The sequence below is a fragment of the Notolepis coatsorum genome (genome assembly GCF_963971535.1).
Source record: "Notolepis coatsorum genome assembly, chromosome: 17".
NCBI lineage: Eukaryota > Metazoa > Chordata > Actinopteri > Aulopiformes > Paralepididae > Notolepis > Notolepis coatsorum.
The window spans coordinates 19000037-19018101 of NC_140181.1; the positions used below are offsets into that span (position 1 = coordinate 19000037).

The 18065-nt window shown below is 42.9% G+C and overlaps 1 protein-coding gene across 1 annotated transcript; it reads right to left on the reverse strand.

Moving 5' to 3' along the window:
• Window positions 1-5016: 5016 nt before the first annotated feature.
• On the reverse strand, window positions 5017-13039 carry nr4a1 (nuclear receptor subfamily 4, group A, member 1; the record flags this gene model as incomplete). Its single annotated transcript, XM_084334215.1, has 6 exons — window positions 5017-5273; window positions 5855-6033; window positions 6577-6779; window positions 7107-7279; window positions 10498-10627; window positions 12233-13039. 6 exons carry the CDS (start codon window positions 13037-13039, stop codon window positions 5017-5019), a joined length of 1749 nt encoding a protein of 582 aa, XP_084190341.1.
• Window positions 13040-18065: the final 5026 nt, after the last annotated feature.

Below are 18065 nucleotides of genomic sequence, written 5' to 3' on the forward strand. Positions count from 1 at the left end.
AAAAGTAGTTCCCAAAAAAAAAAGAGAGAAGTTGCCTCCGTGTGGAAGCAGCTCGGAAGTGCTTCTGTCTCTCAACTAACACATCCAACTGTTCTCAGTAACACATCCAACAAACTAACACATCCAACTGTTCTCACTAACACATCCAACAAACTAACACATCCAACTGTTCTCACTAACACATCCAACTTCTCTTCATAGAAGCAGCTGGGAGGTGCGCTGGTTTAAGTGAGCATGGATTATTGAATTGATTGATTGATTGCAAATTTTATTAATGTCCGCCTTGTTTCAAACTGGTTAAGCTTAGGCACTCTTTTGAAGTCGCCCTCTTTCGAAGTTGGTTATGATTAGAGTTTGGAATCAGGGCTGGTGGTCTATCGCCCTGCTCTAAAGATAAACTCTAAGCATAACCGACTTCGAAAGAGTGCCTAAGCTTAACCAGTTGGAAACAAGGCGGACATTAATAAAATTTGCAATCAATCAATCAATCAATCAATCAATTCGCGCAATATTTATTTTGTTCCACAATGACTCATGACCCACCAATTACATAATCCAACATTGTGTAAGAAACTAACACATTCGCCGTGACAGAATCGGTTTTGATTTAGTCGTTATGACGCTGTCAACATATCTGTTGTGAAGGGCCAGATTAAAGCTGAGAATCTACATTTATTGTTTTATATACATTGTATATTATTTATATATACACGGTATATCCCTTTAAGCCTGCGTTCGAATCATAGTAATATTCGCTTTCCTTATTGGATAACGCCATCGGCGCCAGACCGCAAGCCCCCAAAGTCAGGTTCAAAGGCGAGTCCGGGCATGTCGTAACATGCCCGGAGACAGCGTATTGATTCGAGACGAGAACTGAGGTTCGGCACTAGATAGCCAATTAAGTATATATATACTGCGGCAGGTGCGAACAGCAGCAGTTCGGTAACAGTGAAGTGAGCAGCAGTGCGTCTAACAGAGCGTTGAGAACCATGTGCGAAGTGAATAGTAAAAGTGTCAGATTTAATGCAGTAACGTCAAGTTCGACTTAGCTTAATGTGAAGTAAATAGTCGTTAATTTATTGTGTATCGTGCCAACAACAGTTCGTTCGTGTGTAGCATTACCCAGCAGTTCGTTCGTTTAGCTAGTGGACCTTAGCCAGTGCGCGTGGACTAAATACATTGGTACCAGCACACGAGGAGGCCTAGTCGGAGAACCTACTGGACATGTGCACAGGAGAACCGACGGCGGCGATTGCAGAACCAGTATTGGTTGGATTATATTGATTGTGGAACGTATTACCCGGAGAAGAGCATCGTTAATTTCCACTGTCGTTTGGATTTAACACCATGAGGATCTACATTCGGGCTGGCCTCATGGACCGAGGCTAGCTGGCTATTATCATTGCTATTGGGCAAATGGATTACAGTTATTGCTTTTGATGCTGAGCTTTGGATTACAAGGACTGGCTTCTGTACGTGAATCCCCTTCTTCTTCAATTGATCAGACTGAGTATCCGAACATTCCTCTCTCCTCCAGACCTTACAACTCTGGGAGGAACCCATTGTCTCCAAGCGGTACCAGCGTTGCCCTCTATAATTGCCATTATACGCCAGGCGGCGTTAGCCTAGTACCCCATCGTAGGAATCATTCTATTCCCATTGACTTATGCTACTGACTGACTTTATGCCTATTCTTCGCCATACAAGCGCGACCCTAATTCTCATATCTGTAACCAATTACTGCATAATAATAAATACCCTCAAATGATATTTCTTTGTCAGTGCCGTGTTATTATGAGTGTCTACCATATATTAGATGTACTGTCTGGCCAGTAATTAAAGTACATACCTAGCAGTGGTTTAATCTATCACAATCTTTAATACAGTCAGGGTTTTGTAACCCCTCAGTTACAATATCCATTCATAAGGTTATTGTCCGCCATCTTGCTTTCAGTTCTAAAAACTCGCACAGCGGATTGATTGTAATTCGGTTGTGGGCGGGTCCTGGGACCATGAGCGGGGGTTATAACAAATACCCACGTTTAACTTGACTGTTTCAGCCAATCAGAATCGAGAAATTTGCATGCCATTGTATAATAACATACACTCGACACTGTAGCACTCAAGTTTGAACACTTTGATGAACATTGTTACTCAGCTGATAGAGTTGTACCCTTCCTGCTGACTTGTCGTACAGAACTTGTAAGTCGCTTTGGATAAAAGCGTCAGCTAAATGACAAAATGTAAAATGTAAATGTAAATGCAAAGAAATCAGATTTGGGCCACTTTCATCTGCAGTGTGAATGTAGCCTTTGTAGTTTTTGGATGTGTGTGAGATTATGGGCAGAGTAATTATTATAATTATATATATATTTTTAAACTTCTTTAATTGTTTGTTTTGGTCCGATGTGTGGGGTTGGAGTTGCTGGCCACACCTCAGGCTCTGCCAAGAGAGGTCTGTAGAAATTCACAGTATAATAAGTTACTATATTTCACTTAATTTAATTTCAAAACATTATTTTTTTTATTCTCAAAGAGACATTGAGATTACAGGCGTATTAAAACAGGTAAAAAACACAAAATAAAGATAATGGAAAAGAAAATCAGTTTAGATAATTAGACATTGACATTTTAAACTGAAGCAGGGCGATTTGTAATCATGTTTTTCAATTGTCCATGATAGTGGGGTATTGATTCTTAGAGCGAGTTGAAGATGATTTCAAGAACTGGGGGCATTAAAACAAAAGGCTGACTTTTCAAGTTCAGTCTGTACTCCGAGGACCTTAAACCATAGACCAGTCATCTGAACGTGTCCGACAGGGTCCATAGTTCCACTCTAGCAACATTGTGCTATAAGGTGATAACCTCCCGGTAAACAGATAAACAGATACCAATGTAAGTAAGTAAGTAACATCACGGCTATAACATAACGTACATCATGGCTATAACATAACGTACATCATGGCTATAACACAACGTACATCACGGCTATAACATAACGTACATCATGGCTATAACATAACGTACATCATGGCTATAACATAACGTACATCATGGCTATAACACAACGTACATCACGGCTATAACATAACGTACATCATGGCTATAACACAACGTACATCACGGCTATAACATAACGTACATCATGGCTATAACACAACGTACATCATGGCTATAACACAACGTACATCATGGCTATAACACAACGTACATCACGGCTATAACATAACGTACATCATGGCTATAACACAACGTACATCATGGCTATAACACAATGTACATCATGGCTATAACACAACATACATCATGGCTATAACACAGCGTACATCATGGCTATAACACAACGTACATCACGGCTATAACACAACATACATCATGGCTATAACACAACGTACATCACGGCTATAACACAACGTACATCATGGCTATAACACAACATACATCATGGCTATAACACAGCGTACATCACGGCTATAACACAACGTACATCATGGCTATAACATAACGTACATCACGGCTATAACATAACGTACATCATGGCTATAACACAACGTACATCACGGCTATAACACAACATACATCATGGCTATAACACAGCGTACATCACGGCTATAACACAACGTACATCATGGCTATAACACAACATACATCATGGCTATAACACAACATACATCATGGCTATAACACAACGTACATCATGGCTATAACACGGCGTACACCATGTACCTTTTCCCCCTGCGGTCGAGATTAGCACTTTAGTTACGTTTTCTGACGAGACATTGTGTTGCACAGTAGCACATGTGTAACCTATAAATAATGTTTTGACACCAGTGCCTTCCCACCGCCTTCTCACAACATTTGCTCCGAGCAATGCGAGGTGCACACATTCATGTTTGCATGTGGGCCTCGCTGAGCGTTGACAAAGTGGTCTTGGACACTTGAGACCCAACAGGGAATTCCACCGCCTTCTAAAAGGAGACCCGGCACATACTGTAGCTGGAGGAGGGTGAACGTGTTTCCAACTGTATTTGACTATTTGTTGATTTCATCACCGGTGACAAAAAGAAAAGTCACACTTGACTCAGGCTCTTACTGCCAACACAGCATGTGACACGAATAGGCTACTACAGGTGAGAGAGAGGCTGGACGGATTGTTCATTCTAGATTAGTTCTAAAGCTAAAACAGCTACAGGTTCCTCGGCCTGAACGTTTTTTTATTTTTTTTTGGGTCTACTTTTTCTCCCATTTTCTATTTTTTCTCCCATCCCAATTTCGTGTTTATCCAATTCTACCCTCCCCTGTCTCGAACGTTGTTAGGCCATGCCTCCCACTGATTGGCTACAATGTGGACAAAGCCTTGCATCACGTGTCCCCTCCGGTACATCTTTTCACCTGCACAGCGCAATCTCTCAGTGGCGAGGAGTAGCACATGGGAGGCTCACGCTGCCCCCGTCACTTCCTGATTCTGCTGTGCAGGCACACCAACCGACCTGTAGGAGTCGCTGTCCACAACGTCCGATCCCCACCCACCAGCTTCCCACCCCCTAACACTGCCAATTGTGTTAGTATGAACGACCAGCCAAGCTGGTAGCAATGCCGAGAGCTGGGCTCGAACCCAGCATCTCCTGCGTTAGTGGCGAGCCCCTTGCCCACTGCGCCACTTAGCCGCCCCTAGACACAATATTTCTGACACTGGGAATACATTCACTGAGGTTCATAGATGTCCCTAGATACCAAGAACATGCAAATGGACCTTGTAGAAGTGGAGCAATATTCCATTTACTTAGGTATGTATTTTAGGCGGATTTTCAAATAGGCTCCGGGCTTAAGAGGTTAAGAGGAGCGACACAGAGTCTTCTTCTCTCTCTCGCAGTCCTTTGTGCCCCGCGCTCATCTCGTCGCAGTATCGCCTTTTTTGACCGTTTGAAAAGGAAATCCTCGTCCTTGTCCCATCCGTGTCCTCCGGCGTTCGTAGCGCGCCCGGCAACGCAGGCGTTCAGTCCCCCCCCCTCGGTCTCAAAAAGGAAGCGTGTCCATGAAGATCTTGTCCAGTACGGGCGGCGGTGGAACCAGATCCTCCAGTTTGAGGTAAAAGATCCGCTGCAGGCCTTGCGTGCATAATGTCCTGAGCTCAGGCAGCTTCCCGAGCAGTCTGGATAGATAATTAGGCCGAGACAAGTCCGAGGCGCAGCCAGAAACGTGATCTTTGAGGCAGGTGATGAGCTGGCTTTGTAGGTCCTCCACACGCCGCACGTCCTTAAGGCCATGGCGGTCTGTGGATGGGGAAAAGGAGAAAAGGTTGATGTTAAAGGTAAAAACCTAAATAACTTTTCTTTTATCACATTACATCTCTACAGCTTCTATCTACAGCAGATATCTCTACAGCAGGTATCTCTACAGCAGATATCTCTACGGCAAACATCTCTACGGCAGATATCTCTACAGCAGATAACTCTACAGCCGGTATCTCTACAGCAGATAACTCTACAGCAGACATCTCTACAGCAGGTGTCTCTACAGCAGGTATCTCTACAGCAGATAACTCTACAGCAGACATCTCTACAGCAGGTGTCTCTACAGCAGGTATCTCTACAGCAGGTGTCTCTACAGCAGATAACTCTACAGCCGGTATCTCTACAGCCGGTATCTCTACAGCAGATAACTCTACAGCAGACATCTCTACAGCAGGTATCTCTACAGCAGATGTCTCTACAGCAGGTATCTCTACAGCAGATATCTCTACAGCAGACATCTCTACAGCTGGTATCTCTACAGCCGGTATCTCTACAGCAGATAACTCTACAGCAGACATCTCTACAGCAGGTATCTCTACAGCAGATGTCTCTACTCTTACCGGCGATGATGACCAGGGTCGTGAGGCAGGAGAAGGAAGTGATATCTAGCTTCATGCGATGAAGGCTCTGAGAAAACTCCATGATGGAGTGGATCCAGTCGCCGAAGCCACGGACACACTGCTTCCTGTTCAGCACCACTCCATTACAGAAGATCAGCTTGTCTGTCTCTGGATTGGACCTTTAAAAAAGAAACAATGATAATCATTTAAGAAATATTTCTGTCAGGGTATCTAGGATACTCCGTGTTATTCGTTGTATCTGCTTCTTTATGAACGTGTACATGGAATTCTCCTGGGTAGAATGACTAGCATTGACCTTGTATCGACACTGTTAACCCTTTCACTACCACACTACCAAAGGGTTAACCCTTTAATTTCACTGTGACAATACAGAAGGTTAACCCTTTCACTGCCACACGACAAATGGTTAACCCTTTCACAACCACACCACAGAAGGTCTGTAGTGTGGTAGTGAAAGGGTTAACCTCCTGTAGTGTGGTAGTGAAAGGGTTAACCTCCTTTAGTGTGGTAGTGGAAGGCTTGACCTTCCGTAGTGTGGTAGTGAAAGGGTTAACCTCCTGTAGTGTGGTAGTGAAAGGGTTAACCTCCTTTAGTGTGGTAGTGGAAGGCTTGACCTTCCGTAGTGTGGTAGTGAAAGGCTTAACCTCCTGTAGTGTGGTAGTGAAAGGGTTAAGTGTCAGAGGGTCACAGCTGATCCTCACCTGTACGCGAGACGCAGAATGAAGAGTTCGACGAACGCAGATTCCAGCAGCAGCTCCTGGTCCTCCGAGCAGAAGCCAGAGAACCCCGGGATGCTGTGCGACCACTTCCTGACGACGTCCATGGAGGCTGTGAGCAGCTCGTAGAACTGCTTGATGTCCCCCGCATCCTCCTTCTGCGACGGGTCCACCACAGTGTCCCGGTACTGAAAGTAAAGACAGATGTGTGTTCAGACAGATGTTTCACGTGGGTCTTTCTGTATTAACCCTTTCACTACCACACTACAGAAGGTTAACCCTAACCGTCTGTAGTGTGATAGTAAAGGGTTAACCTTCTGTAGTGTGGCAGTGAAAGGGTTAACCCATTGTTTCATGTGGCCGTGAAAGGGTTAACCTTCTGTATTGTCGCAGTGAAAGGGTTAACCATTTTTGTAGTGTGGCTCTCATGTCATGCTCAGGTTGGGACTCCCAATTTCCACCCTGTTCCCACCTGGGGCAAGATCAAAGAGATTTCCACTCGTCCTCCTCCTCACCTTAGAGTAATCCAGTTTCCCGATGCCAGGGTTTGAGTCAATGTGCGCCCTCACCAGAGAGGCTATCATGCTCACAGGAGACACTACGGCGGCGGTCGTCAGGCTGTCCTGGACCCCTTTAGGCTTGGAGGGCAGGCGACCTCTTCGTCCTTTAAGGCCGTCTGTCCTCACGACTGGAAGAAAGGTGCAGGGCATTTAGTCATTTAGCTGACGCTTTCATCCAAAGCGACTTACAAGTTCTGTACGACAAGTCATGAGGAGGAAGGGCACAACTCTTATCACTGAGTAACAATGTACATCAAAGTGTTGAGTGCTACAGTGTAGGTTAGTATATTAGGACAAGTGCATGCCAGTAAAGTTAGTTAGGGTTTGATTTTTATAATTTTTATTTTATTTTTATAATAAAAAAAATAAATAAAAAATGTAAACACACGAAAAAAAATTATTTTCTGTTTCAGTTTAAATTCAGTTCAAATGTTCAGTTTCAGTTAAATTCAAAGGGTATTGCACATAGGCACTTCAGATAATCGATCGGCTCAGCTGATCGACAATAAATCAAAAAGACACCGTTCACCATTGTAGCCTATAATAACAGCATTGCATTGGCCTATCAACCGGTTTTAATAAATTAATTATATAAAAGAAATTATAATAATAATTATATATATTTTTTTCGACTGACATGAAAATCGAATGTGGAGACTGGCACGACTATTCGAAAATTCAAAAATTCGAACTCATCCCTAGTGGATCTTTAATAGGAGGTTGCCTGAGCTTTGTCATATCAACGGTATTAAATGGTAAATGGCTGCATTTATATAACAGCTTTTATCCAAAGCGCTTTACAATGTGTTCCTCACATTCACCCATTCACTCACACATTCACACACCGACGGCGGAGGCAACCATGCAAGGTGCCGACCTGCTCATCGGGAGCAGTTAGGGGTTAAGTGTCTTGCTCAAGGACACTTCGACACGCTGGCCCGGGAGAAGCAGGAATCGAACCCGGGAACCTCTGGTTAACCAGGCGACTGCTCTACCTATTCATTGACTTGATTCGTTTTTTTATATGAATTTGAGAAGGCTACGACGTGTGCGACGGGAAACAGATCAGCATACAGTACTACAGGATGTGGGATCAGCATCGTAAGATCATCATCATTTGAAAGCTTGTCGTGTTAAGTTCTTAACCCTCCAGTCACCCTTGTCGCAATTCTGGTCAAATAGCATTTTTTTCCACGTGTGTTTGTGGATAGCGTTGGCTAGATTTTATGTATATGCCAAAGAAGTAGCTCAGTATCACATCTTGGACTCACATTACAATAATCCATGTTTTTTTTTTTTTTCAAAAATCACTAATAAGCACGTGGAACATAAGTGTCACACCTTTTTCCCTAGTCGCAGAAATGGACAGGTTAGGGTTAGGGTTGGGGTTATGGTTAGGGGGTTAGGGTTAGGGGGTTAGGGTTAGGATTAGGGTAACCCTAACTCCCTAACTCCCTAACCCTAACCCCAACCCCAACCCCAACCCTAACCCTAACCCTAATTTAAGAAATGGTTAAAATCATCCTGAACATTTATAAATATTCGATATGTATGGTGAGGACTGAAGTTAATAATGATATTCATGAAAAACAATTTGAACAATACATGAAAAATATATGTTTTACTGAGATCGCAGTTTCGGTCACTAGGGAGACAGGTAGTGGGTTTTTTGAAGGGTGACTGGAAGGTTAAGTTACTAGTGACGGATGGATGATAGTGCAGGTGGCAGCGGAGGTTAGGAAAGGACTACATGCAGGATGACACATTTACCATATAATGTGTTATTGTATCCGTCTGGGGAATCTATTTGTGGTGACACCTGTTAGACATAAGATAAGATAAGATATTCCTCTATTGATCCCTTTGGGGAAATTCGGACGTTATAGCACCATGGGGGAGGGGAGGTACAGGTATGGGCAGCGTCTATGCTTTTACCAAACAGTTCGTGTTTCCGCGTTCCCGTTTTGCGCTCTGATTGGCCACGCACGTTTCTGGTCATGTGACATGTGCGCCCAATCGCATGACGAGCAGTGTCTTAGCCCATTTCCGCGTCGAACAGCCTGCAAACGACCTAACGCCTAGTTTATCACTGGTTAAGCTTAGGCGACTCTTTCGCAGTTGGTTATGGTTAGAGTTTGGAATCAGGGCTGGCGTTCTATCGCCATGCTCTAAGACAAACTCTAACCTTAACCAACTATGGGCAGGGTAATAGTACAAAGACATAAAATATAGGCAATCAAATTTGAATATAATTAATATGAGGAAAGTAAATAGTGTAATCCATGGTGCAGATGAGGGTCTGTTTGCCTTATCGGTTATATTATACGTTACAATGAATAATGGGCAATAAAGAATTAGAATCTGAATAGATACTATGAGTAAAGTAAACAGTACACACATTGTGGTGGGCCTATGTGATGATGATGATTATGATGATTTATTTATTTGTCTTTTTTTTTTTACAAAGCATAGTAGTAGAACTTCCAAAAAAACAAAAAAATAAAATTACCGAAAAGGTGTTGGCTTATATAATTGCCTACCCTTTTTACATTACATTACACTATTTACATTACATTACACTATTTACACAAAAAAATAAAATACAAAAAATAAACAATTCAGTATATCATTTAGCAAAGATGAAACAAACGTTTCATAGTTTTATGTACAAAACGTATACACATTTATTTATGTTTTATTTATTTTTTAAATACTCTTTCTTTTATATGTACCGGTACTATATATATATATGTTTTCTTTTTCTTTTTTCTTTTTCCCTTTGTCACTATTTGAACACAGCTATGTTTTAGATGAAATATAACTAGGATAATAATGAGGTTTTATATTTATGTATCACCTTATATTTGAGCAATTTCTTAAAAGTATGTAGCGAACTACACATTTTTACTTCTTTGTCAAAGCTATTCCATAATTTTCCCCCTTTAACAGATATACATCGACTTTTTATATTTGTCCTTGCCTTTGCGATATTGAATACAAGTCAAGTCAAGTCAAGAGTTTTATTTGTCACGGCATACGAGTATACAATGAAATGCATACACAAGTTCCCCTAAGTCTATATCGGCTCTCTCTAGTCTGGAACAACTCCTGAATGCCACTTGGAAGTGAGTGCTTAATGTGCTTTGTACATTATTATTGCAGTGCTAAGATCGACAAGATCTTCCATTTTTAAGGCATTTGATTTGATAAAGAGTGTTGTTTGTCGGTGTGTGGAGAAACATGTTGATCCATCCAGTGAGATGCATTGACCATAATTCACGTGTCGTGCTCGGGTTGGGATCCCTTTCCCTCGGTGGGAAGGGGTTACAGTATGAGAGCTACTCACCTTCCTTCACCATGCCCACGACCAGGCACTTCTGGAAGCGACAGAACTGACAGCGATTACGTCGCCGCTTGTCCACATGGCAGTCCTTATTGGCGAGGCAGACATACTTGGAATTCTTTTGGACAGTACGCTGCGAAGAAGGAGAAAGAAAAACTTTCTTACTGTCTTCTACTATCACGTACTACTATGCTACTATGCCTATACTACTATCTACTATGCTACTATGTCTATACTACTATTACCTACTATGTTGCTATACCACTATGCACAGTATAGCGCTCGACCTCAGCACAGATAGACTTAAACGTACCCGTAGCCACCAGAGAGGTACCTCTCCTGCTGACTTGTTGTACACAATCGGTATGTCTCTTTGGATAAAAGCGTTTGGCTAAATGACAAAGATTTAGTCTAAAATGTTGTCATTTAACTGAACGCTTTTATCCAAAGAGCCTTAAAGCCTTAATGTAAATGTAAAAATACAAAAGAGGAAAGTGAATGAATTAATGAATGAAAACTTTATTTAACAGATTGCAGAATGGGTACAATACAGTACGGCTCAATGCACACAATTGTTGAGGGGATGCAGACCAGAGAAAGACTTTCGTCTTGTTTACATCAGGGTCCCCCATTTATGACATACACAACATACATGACATTTATGGCATAGGGACATACATGACATACAGGTATATAGTACCGTTACATTTGTGACATATATGATATGCAAATATACAGTACTGTTACCCATAGATCCTAACAGATAATATATACATATGATGGTGAGGAGACTGTACATTAGGAGGGGGTGGGTGGGTGGGTGGGTGGGGGAAAAAATATACATACGGTGGGGAGGAGACTGTATATTAGGAGGGGGGGGGGGGGGGGGTTGGACATTTACAGTGGCCAGTTTCGTATTGCAGCCTCCCGTTGGTGCTCTTTAAGAGCGGTTTTGAAGGTGGGTAGGGATTCACATCTTTGTACGGCTGTGGGTAGGGCGTTCCACATTGTTGTGGCATAATTGCGAAATGTGTTTAGTCCCTTGTTTGTGCCGAATCTGGGTTGCACATGATTTGTGGAACTCTCTCTTGTGTTGTGGGTGAGGTATTCACTGACCTTTGGGAAGTATTTCGACATGTACATGGGTACCTGTGTGGTGTAGTGTATCTTGTAGACCAGGCCCATTGCAAGTTGCTGTACTCTGTCGTCTACTCTAAGCCATCCTAGGTTGTCAAAGTGGGCAGGGGTGAGGTGGGTTCTAGGAGTAAGGTCAAGTAGTAGTCTGACCAGTTTGTTTTGTGATGTTTGTAATCTTGTTTTTAGCGCCTTTGAAGTGCTTTGGTACCATGTGGTGCAAGCATAGTCGTAGTACCCTTGAATGAGTGCTCCTGCCAGAGTCTTCGGGGTATTCTTGTTTACCAGAGAGGAGATCCGGTACAAGAAGTCAAGTAAAGATATGAAACATTTGAATACATGATATTATAAAAACCTTTTTCTTTCCTTTTTTCTTTCAAATGTGCCTGAAATGTGCCTACCATTACTCTTCATTAACCCTTTCACTGCCACACTACCAAAACGGTTAACCCTTTCACTGCGCCAATTCACAGAAGGTTAACCCTTTCACTTCCACACGACAGCCTGTTAACCCTTTCGCTGCCACACGACAGAAGGTTAACCCTTTACTATCACACAACCGACGTTAAGAAAGTAGTGGATTTTAGAAGAGATCTATATTCACCTTGAAGAAGCCTTTGCATCCCTCGCAGGTGCGAACCCCGTAGTGCTGGCAGGAGGCGTTGTCCCCGCACACCTCGCAGCGGCCCTCGTTCACGCTCGCTTTCTGCGACAGGTTCTCCTCCAGCAGGTCGGCCCCGTCCAGGGTACCCCCAGCTTGCTCCAGGGTCATGGGGGGAAAGGTCAGGGCCGAGGGGTGCTGCTGTTGGGTCAAAGCGAAGCGGTCCTGCTCCGCCAGCCGGGCCCGAGTCTGGCCCAAAGGAGGCAGATCGTCCGCGGAGCCCGGGCTGAAGTGGAAGAAAGAGGGCGGCTGTGGTGGTATCGCACTCTTGTCGTCGGCCACCCAGTACCCCGGCGAGGGGCAGTAGGGACCGAAGGCCGAATCCCAACCACCAGAGGAGGGCTGGCCCTGGAAGCCGCCCGGGGTCGGGGGGGACGGGGCCGGCGACGCGGGGCTGCCGAAATAGTCCGACCCGCCGGAGGACAAGGCGTCCTCGAGGTAACCCAGTGTGAACGTCCCGGGGTAGCAGCCGTACACCTGCTGGAAGTCGTCCAGCATGAAGGGCGACTCCTGGCCGGGGGCGGGCGGCAGCGCCGCGGCGGCGATCATCTCACACGAGTAGGCGTCAAAGTCGTAGGTGTCCGCCAGGGAGTCGATGCTCGGTAGGGAGGGAGCGGAGAGATGGTGCTCCCGCTGCTGGCTGCTCATGTCCACGACGGTCAACCTGGAGCTGAAGTCCAGACTGAGGAACTCTGAGCTGCAGAGGCCGTTCTCATACGACTGAGGGCGCTGGGGGTGGACACAGGTCATTCCTCTGTGAGGTCAATAAAGACGTCATGGACAACATTAGATATTCAATATTAATAAAACAGCACTGCTGACAGAGTTTGGTTTTTTTTTTTTTTTTTTTTTTTTTACTGCTATAGTAAATCATCAGAATTATGGATGTGCTCTGAGGTGCCTTTCAATTAGGCCAGCCAGAACAAGACACACGTTTTGGCCTCGATCTCTCTTGATAGACTTGAGCATTCCTACACGTTCTGGGAAAACCTGTAAAGTCATCTCTGTCCTTGTTGGCCAAAATAATAATATCCCTGTATTACCTGGGGAACTTAGTAGCAAAAAGTACAGGGTTGGATGTTCGAGCAGGGCACAAAGCCAGTAGAACGGTGCAGTAAGGAGGGTAAACTCATATAACTTGTACAATTTTACATTTGTTGTTGCATTTCCATTAATACACTGCTATTATCTGAGCTTGAAATTCAATACCGTTGAATTAATCTGAACTTGGGAGACCTAAATGAAAATGGCGACATATGTATTCCTGTAAAAAAATAAGTAACCCTTCAATTTGAATACTGATTAGCTATTTGCATAATATGGAGAACCTGTCTTATATATCTGGTAGATATGACAAGAAAAGGCACCAGGTAAAAGAGCACCTGTAGACAACAGAACTTCATCACAAACCTTTCCCACCAATAGCTGCTCCCTTTGTATTTCATAAAAAACTATTTTTTTACAGTCTCACTAATATTAGTATAAGTTGAATACCTGTTTAAAAGTCACTGATACTAAAGTACTGTAGCATTGATTTCATACTACTACTACTACTACTACTACTACTACTGTACTACTACTACTACTACTGTACTACTACTATTTACTATAACTATTACTACCAAGGCTACTGCTTTCAAATAAACGATTTTGCTTACCGGTTTTGCTCTTTTACAAAGATTAAAACTGTCTATAATCCAAAAGATAGCTCAACATCTCTTTTAGTTGAAGTAGTGCAGTGACAGTCCCTCTGCTCTGATCTCGAGAATACATTTATAGTATCGTTTATTGTATCCATGACGTCAGGGTGGGGGCGGGGAGCTTTCCAGCGTGCAGCCAATCGCGTCACGCACTCCCGGGATTCCGTTGTGACGCGCGTGCAGCAAAGAACCGCAGCGATTGTCTTCCACGATACACACACACAGACGCACGCGCCACACACCACGCCACACCACACCACGCCACGCGCGCGCAGCGAGATAAGCGAAGCTAAACATTGGAAAGGATGACTGAGTAGGTTTTGAGTAAAAAATGAACCATGCGAATGAAACGAAAGACCGTTGCATCGAAATATGAGGACCATTTGTTTTTGGACCAATAGTCACTCTTTTGGACTCTTTTCGTATCACAAACAGTACTGTATTTGAAAATCTGGTATGTCATAAATGTATAGATGTAGCAGTACTGTCTATCTGTATGTCATATATGTTACGATGAATTGAAAATGGGGGACCCTGATGTAAACAAGACGAAAGTCTTTCTCTGGTCTGCATCCCCTTAACAATTGTATGTATTGAGCTGTACTGTACTGTCTGTACCCATTCTGCAATCTGTTAATAAAGTTTTCAATCAATCAATCAATCAACTCAGTCATCATCATAGCAGCCTATGCACAATGTTCTACAGTCAGTAATATATAGGCGAGGATAAATCATTATCAACCTTTATTTATATACTCGAAAAGACAATTGAGGTTACCCTAATTTTCAATGTCGTGAAATGTAACCATATTAGAAAATATATACAAACAAAAGATTTTGTCGTTTTTGTGTATGATATAATGATTTCTGTAATACACACACACACACTCTATAATTATATATGACGGACAACTATATATGATTATATATTACAATATTATTATTATAATATATATATATTATGTTAATATTATTAAAATACTTGGTTGCAAATGTAATTGTTCGATTATACACAATTGCTCTTCAATCAAAAGGTTATGTGCAACCTTTTGCATCGATTTTGTAATGCAACTTTTAAAAAGATGATTGGGAGATCATAGCTCTATAAATGAAGTTAAAACAAATGTATGAAGACAGCAAATGTAGCAAATCTAAACTCCAGCATTCTGGCCTATCAGCTTCTTCCCCCCCAGCCCATCAGAACACTGAACTCTCCACACACATGAGCACACACATACACACACACACAACACACATGCTGTAATCTCTCACACACAAACGGTCACTTTAAACAAAATGGAAAGGACACTTTAAGGAACGAGGAAAATAAAGGTCACTTTAAGGAAAGAACCGATGTGGTTCTTGTATAGTATAGTTTAGATATAGCAAGTATAGCATAAGGATATAGAGTAAAAACTGTATATTGTATTGTATAGTAGTGTACAATGCCTTAAATCCGTAGCTAACATTGTATTGCACTATCTCAGGACTTTAGCATGTCTATTTTATCATGCCCATTTATGTCTATTTTATTACCTGTTTATTATGTCTATTTTATTATTAGTATTATTGCACAATCAAAGCGGGCATGGCCACCCACATTTAACTGTAGGTATGGTATGTACGGTATGTGATAAATAAAACTCTTGAATCTTGGATGAGGTTCACAAGATGAGGTAAAATTAGAACGTGAGTATAAGATGCAGGAGTCAAATCTTCAGATGTTTTGCAGACAGCCTATTAGTTACATCAAGGTTACATCTCAGACCAGCCACCCCACGCCAGTGTTGTAGTCGAGTCACTAAATTCCGAGTCCGAGTCGAGTCTTGAGTCCCCAGTGTTCGAGTCACCAAAGAAGAGCCAGAGTCGAGTCCCCATTACCCTAATCTGAGTCCAAGTCCGAGTCATCAAGGTTGAGTCCACGCCACTCAAGTCAAAGAGCTGACATACAAATAAAAAAAGGTCCACATTAAACATAAATGACACAGCGGTCACCATTTCAAAGGGAGCTTATTTACTTTGTGACACAATAGCCTAACAAATGCACTAGCCATCAATATATTATGCCAAATGATTAGGGCTTATTACAAAAAATATATAAAAAGAATAACTATATTAATCAATTAACTCGTCTGCACCTTCCGAGTCCGAATGCAGTCAATGCTTGAGTCCAAGTCCAAGTCCGAGTCATCAGTGCTCAAGTCGAGTCACGAGTCCTGTACTCGTCGTGTACTACAACACTGCCCCACGCTACCTGAAGTGGGTTTCCCAAACTACGGTTTAACCACCAGAGGTTCAGTGGTGTCGTGCTAGTCGGCCCTGAACGGTTTAACCACCAGAGGTTCAGTGGTGTCGTGCTAGTCGGCCCTGAACGGTTTAACCACCAGAGGTTCAGTGGTGTCGTGCTAGTCGGCCCTGAACGGTTTAACCACCAGAGGTTCAGTGGTGTCGTGCTAGTCGGCCCTGAACGGTTTAACCACCAGAGGTTCAGTGGTGTCGTGCTAGTCGGCCCTGAACGGTTTAACCACCAGAGGTTCAGTGGTGTCGTGCTAGTCGGCCCTGAACGGTTTAACCACCAGAGGTTCAGTGGTGTCGTGCTAGCCGACTCTGAACGGTTTAACCACCAGAGGTTCAGTGGTGTCGTGCTAGCCGACCCTGAGCGGCATCCAGGACACCGTGGTCCCACGAGAGGAAACGCTATGAACAACCTGCAACGAGGAAGTAGGCCAAACCGAGTTTGCATACTTGTTAGCTAGCTTGACGGGCCTGAACGTGTGAAGTGACGATTGCGGAAATGAGGTGTTTCCCATTACACTGGCACAGTGGCACAGCCAGACTACTTAATTCACGAGGACAGAACGTGTTGTCATTATTACCTCATTAGGGGTCATTCTTTTGCGAGTGACCTGTGTCCGTGTGTTACATGTGGTTACCGTGGGTTTTCTCGCACTGCGTGTGTCTTGGCTCTTGAACTGAGCAGTGCATTTCTCTGACTGAAACACGAATCGCCCTCCCGTTCCTGGTGTTTTTGTGAATGACCTGTGATGTCATGACAGCATCATGCGTTGCACCTGTGATGTCATGACAGCATCACCAGGGGCGGAGCTAGGGGGTGGCTACCTGGGCTCAAGCCCCGGATGTATTCTGAAAAGCCCCGAATCTATTTAAAAAAAAAAAAAAAAAAAAAAAAAAAAAAATGATTTTTTTTTTTTTTTTTTTTTTACAATTCATCATTGTTACATGAAAATATGTTTGCACCAGATTTAGCAGAAGCTAATTTCCATCTGTGGTCTATCCAGCTGCTAACTGTATTTGAGTGAGTTAAGTCTTGGTGTTATGGTAGACTCAGACCTAAGCTTTAAATCACAATCAACAAGTTGACAAAAACTTAATTCTTCCACCTTAGAAACATAGCTAAAGTACGGCCATTTATAAATCAAAAGGACGCTGAAAACCAGATCCATGCCTTTATCTCAAGCCAACTCGACTACTGTAATGCACTCCTTACCGGCCTCCCGATTAAATACGATGATAACTATTTTATTGCAATGCACTATTGCATTATTTTATTCTATTTTACTAACTATTTTATTGCACTGCACTATTTTACTTTGTATCAGTGAATCATATCATAACTACGTTATGGTTAACTGAGTTTTATAGTGAAAAGAGCAGCTTTATTGGTCAAGATTGAAGGCTCTATATTGCAGGAAATTGCACGTACAGGTTCATTAAATTCAAAAAAAATCTGTCGTGGAGGGGGTCGTGCCTGATCCCCTCCAAACCACCCATTGCCTGCCAAAAAAAAAAAAAAAAAAAAAATTAAAAAAAAAAGAAAAAAAAAAAAAAAAAAATGGGGGGGGGGGGCCCATCTGGGCTAAGCCCCGGATCTCCTACAATCCTAAATCCGCCCCTGAGCATCACGCGTTGCACCCCCTTTGATCCTCACGCTGATCAAAGTAATGTACTGGAGTGCATGCAATAGCAACTGAACATTTTGAAATATTTTTAAATAGAGCTGATCCGCCATCAGCTCTATATTAAAATATTTCAAAACGTTCAGTTGCTATTGCATG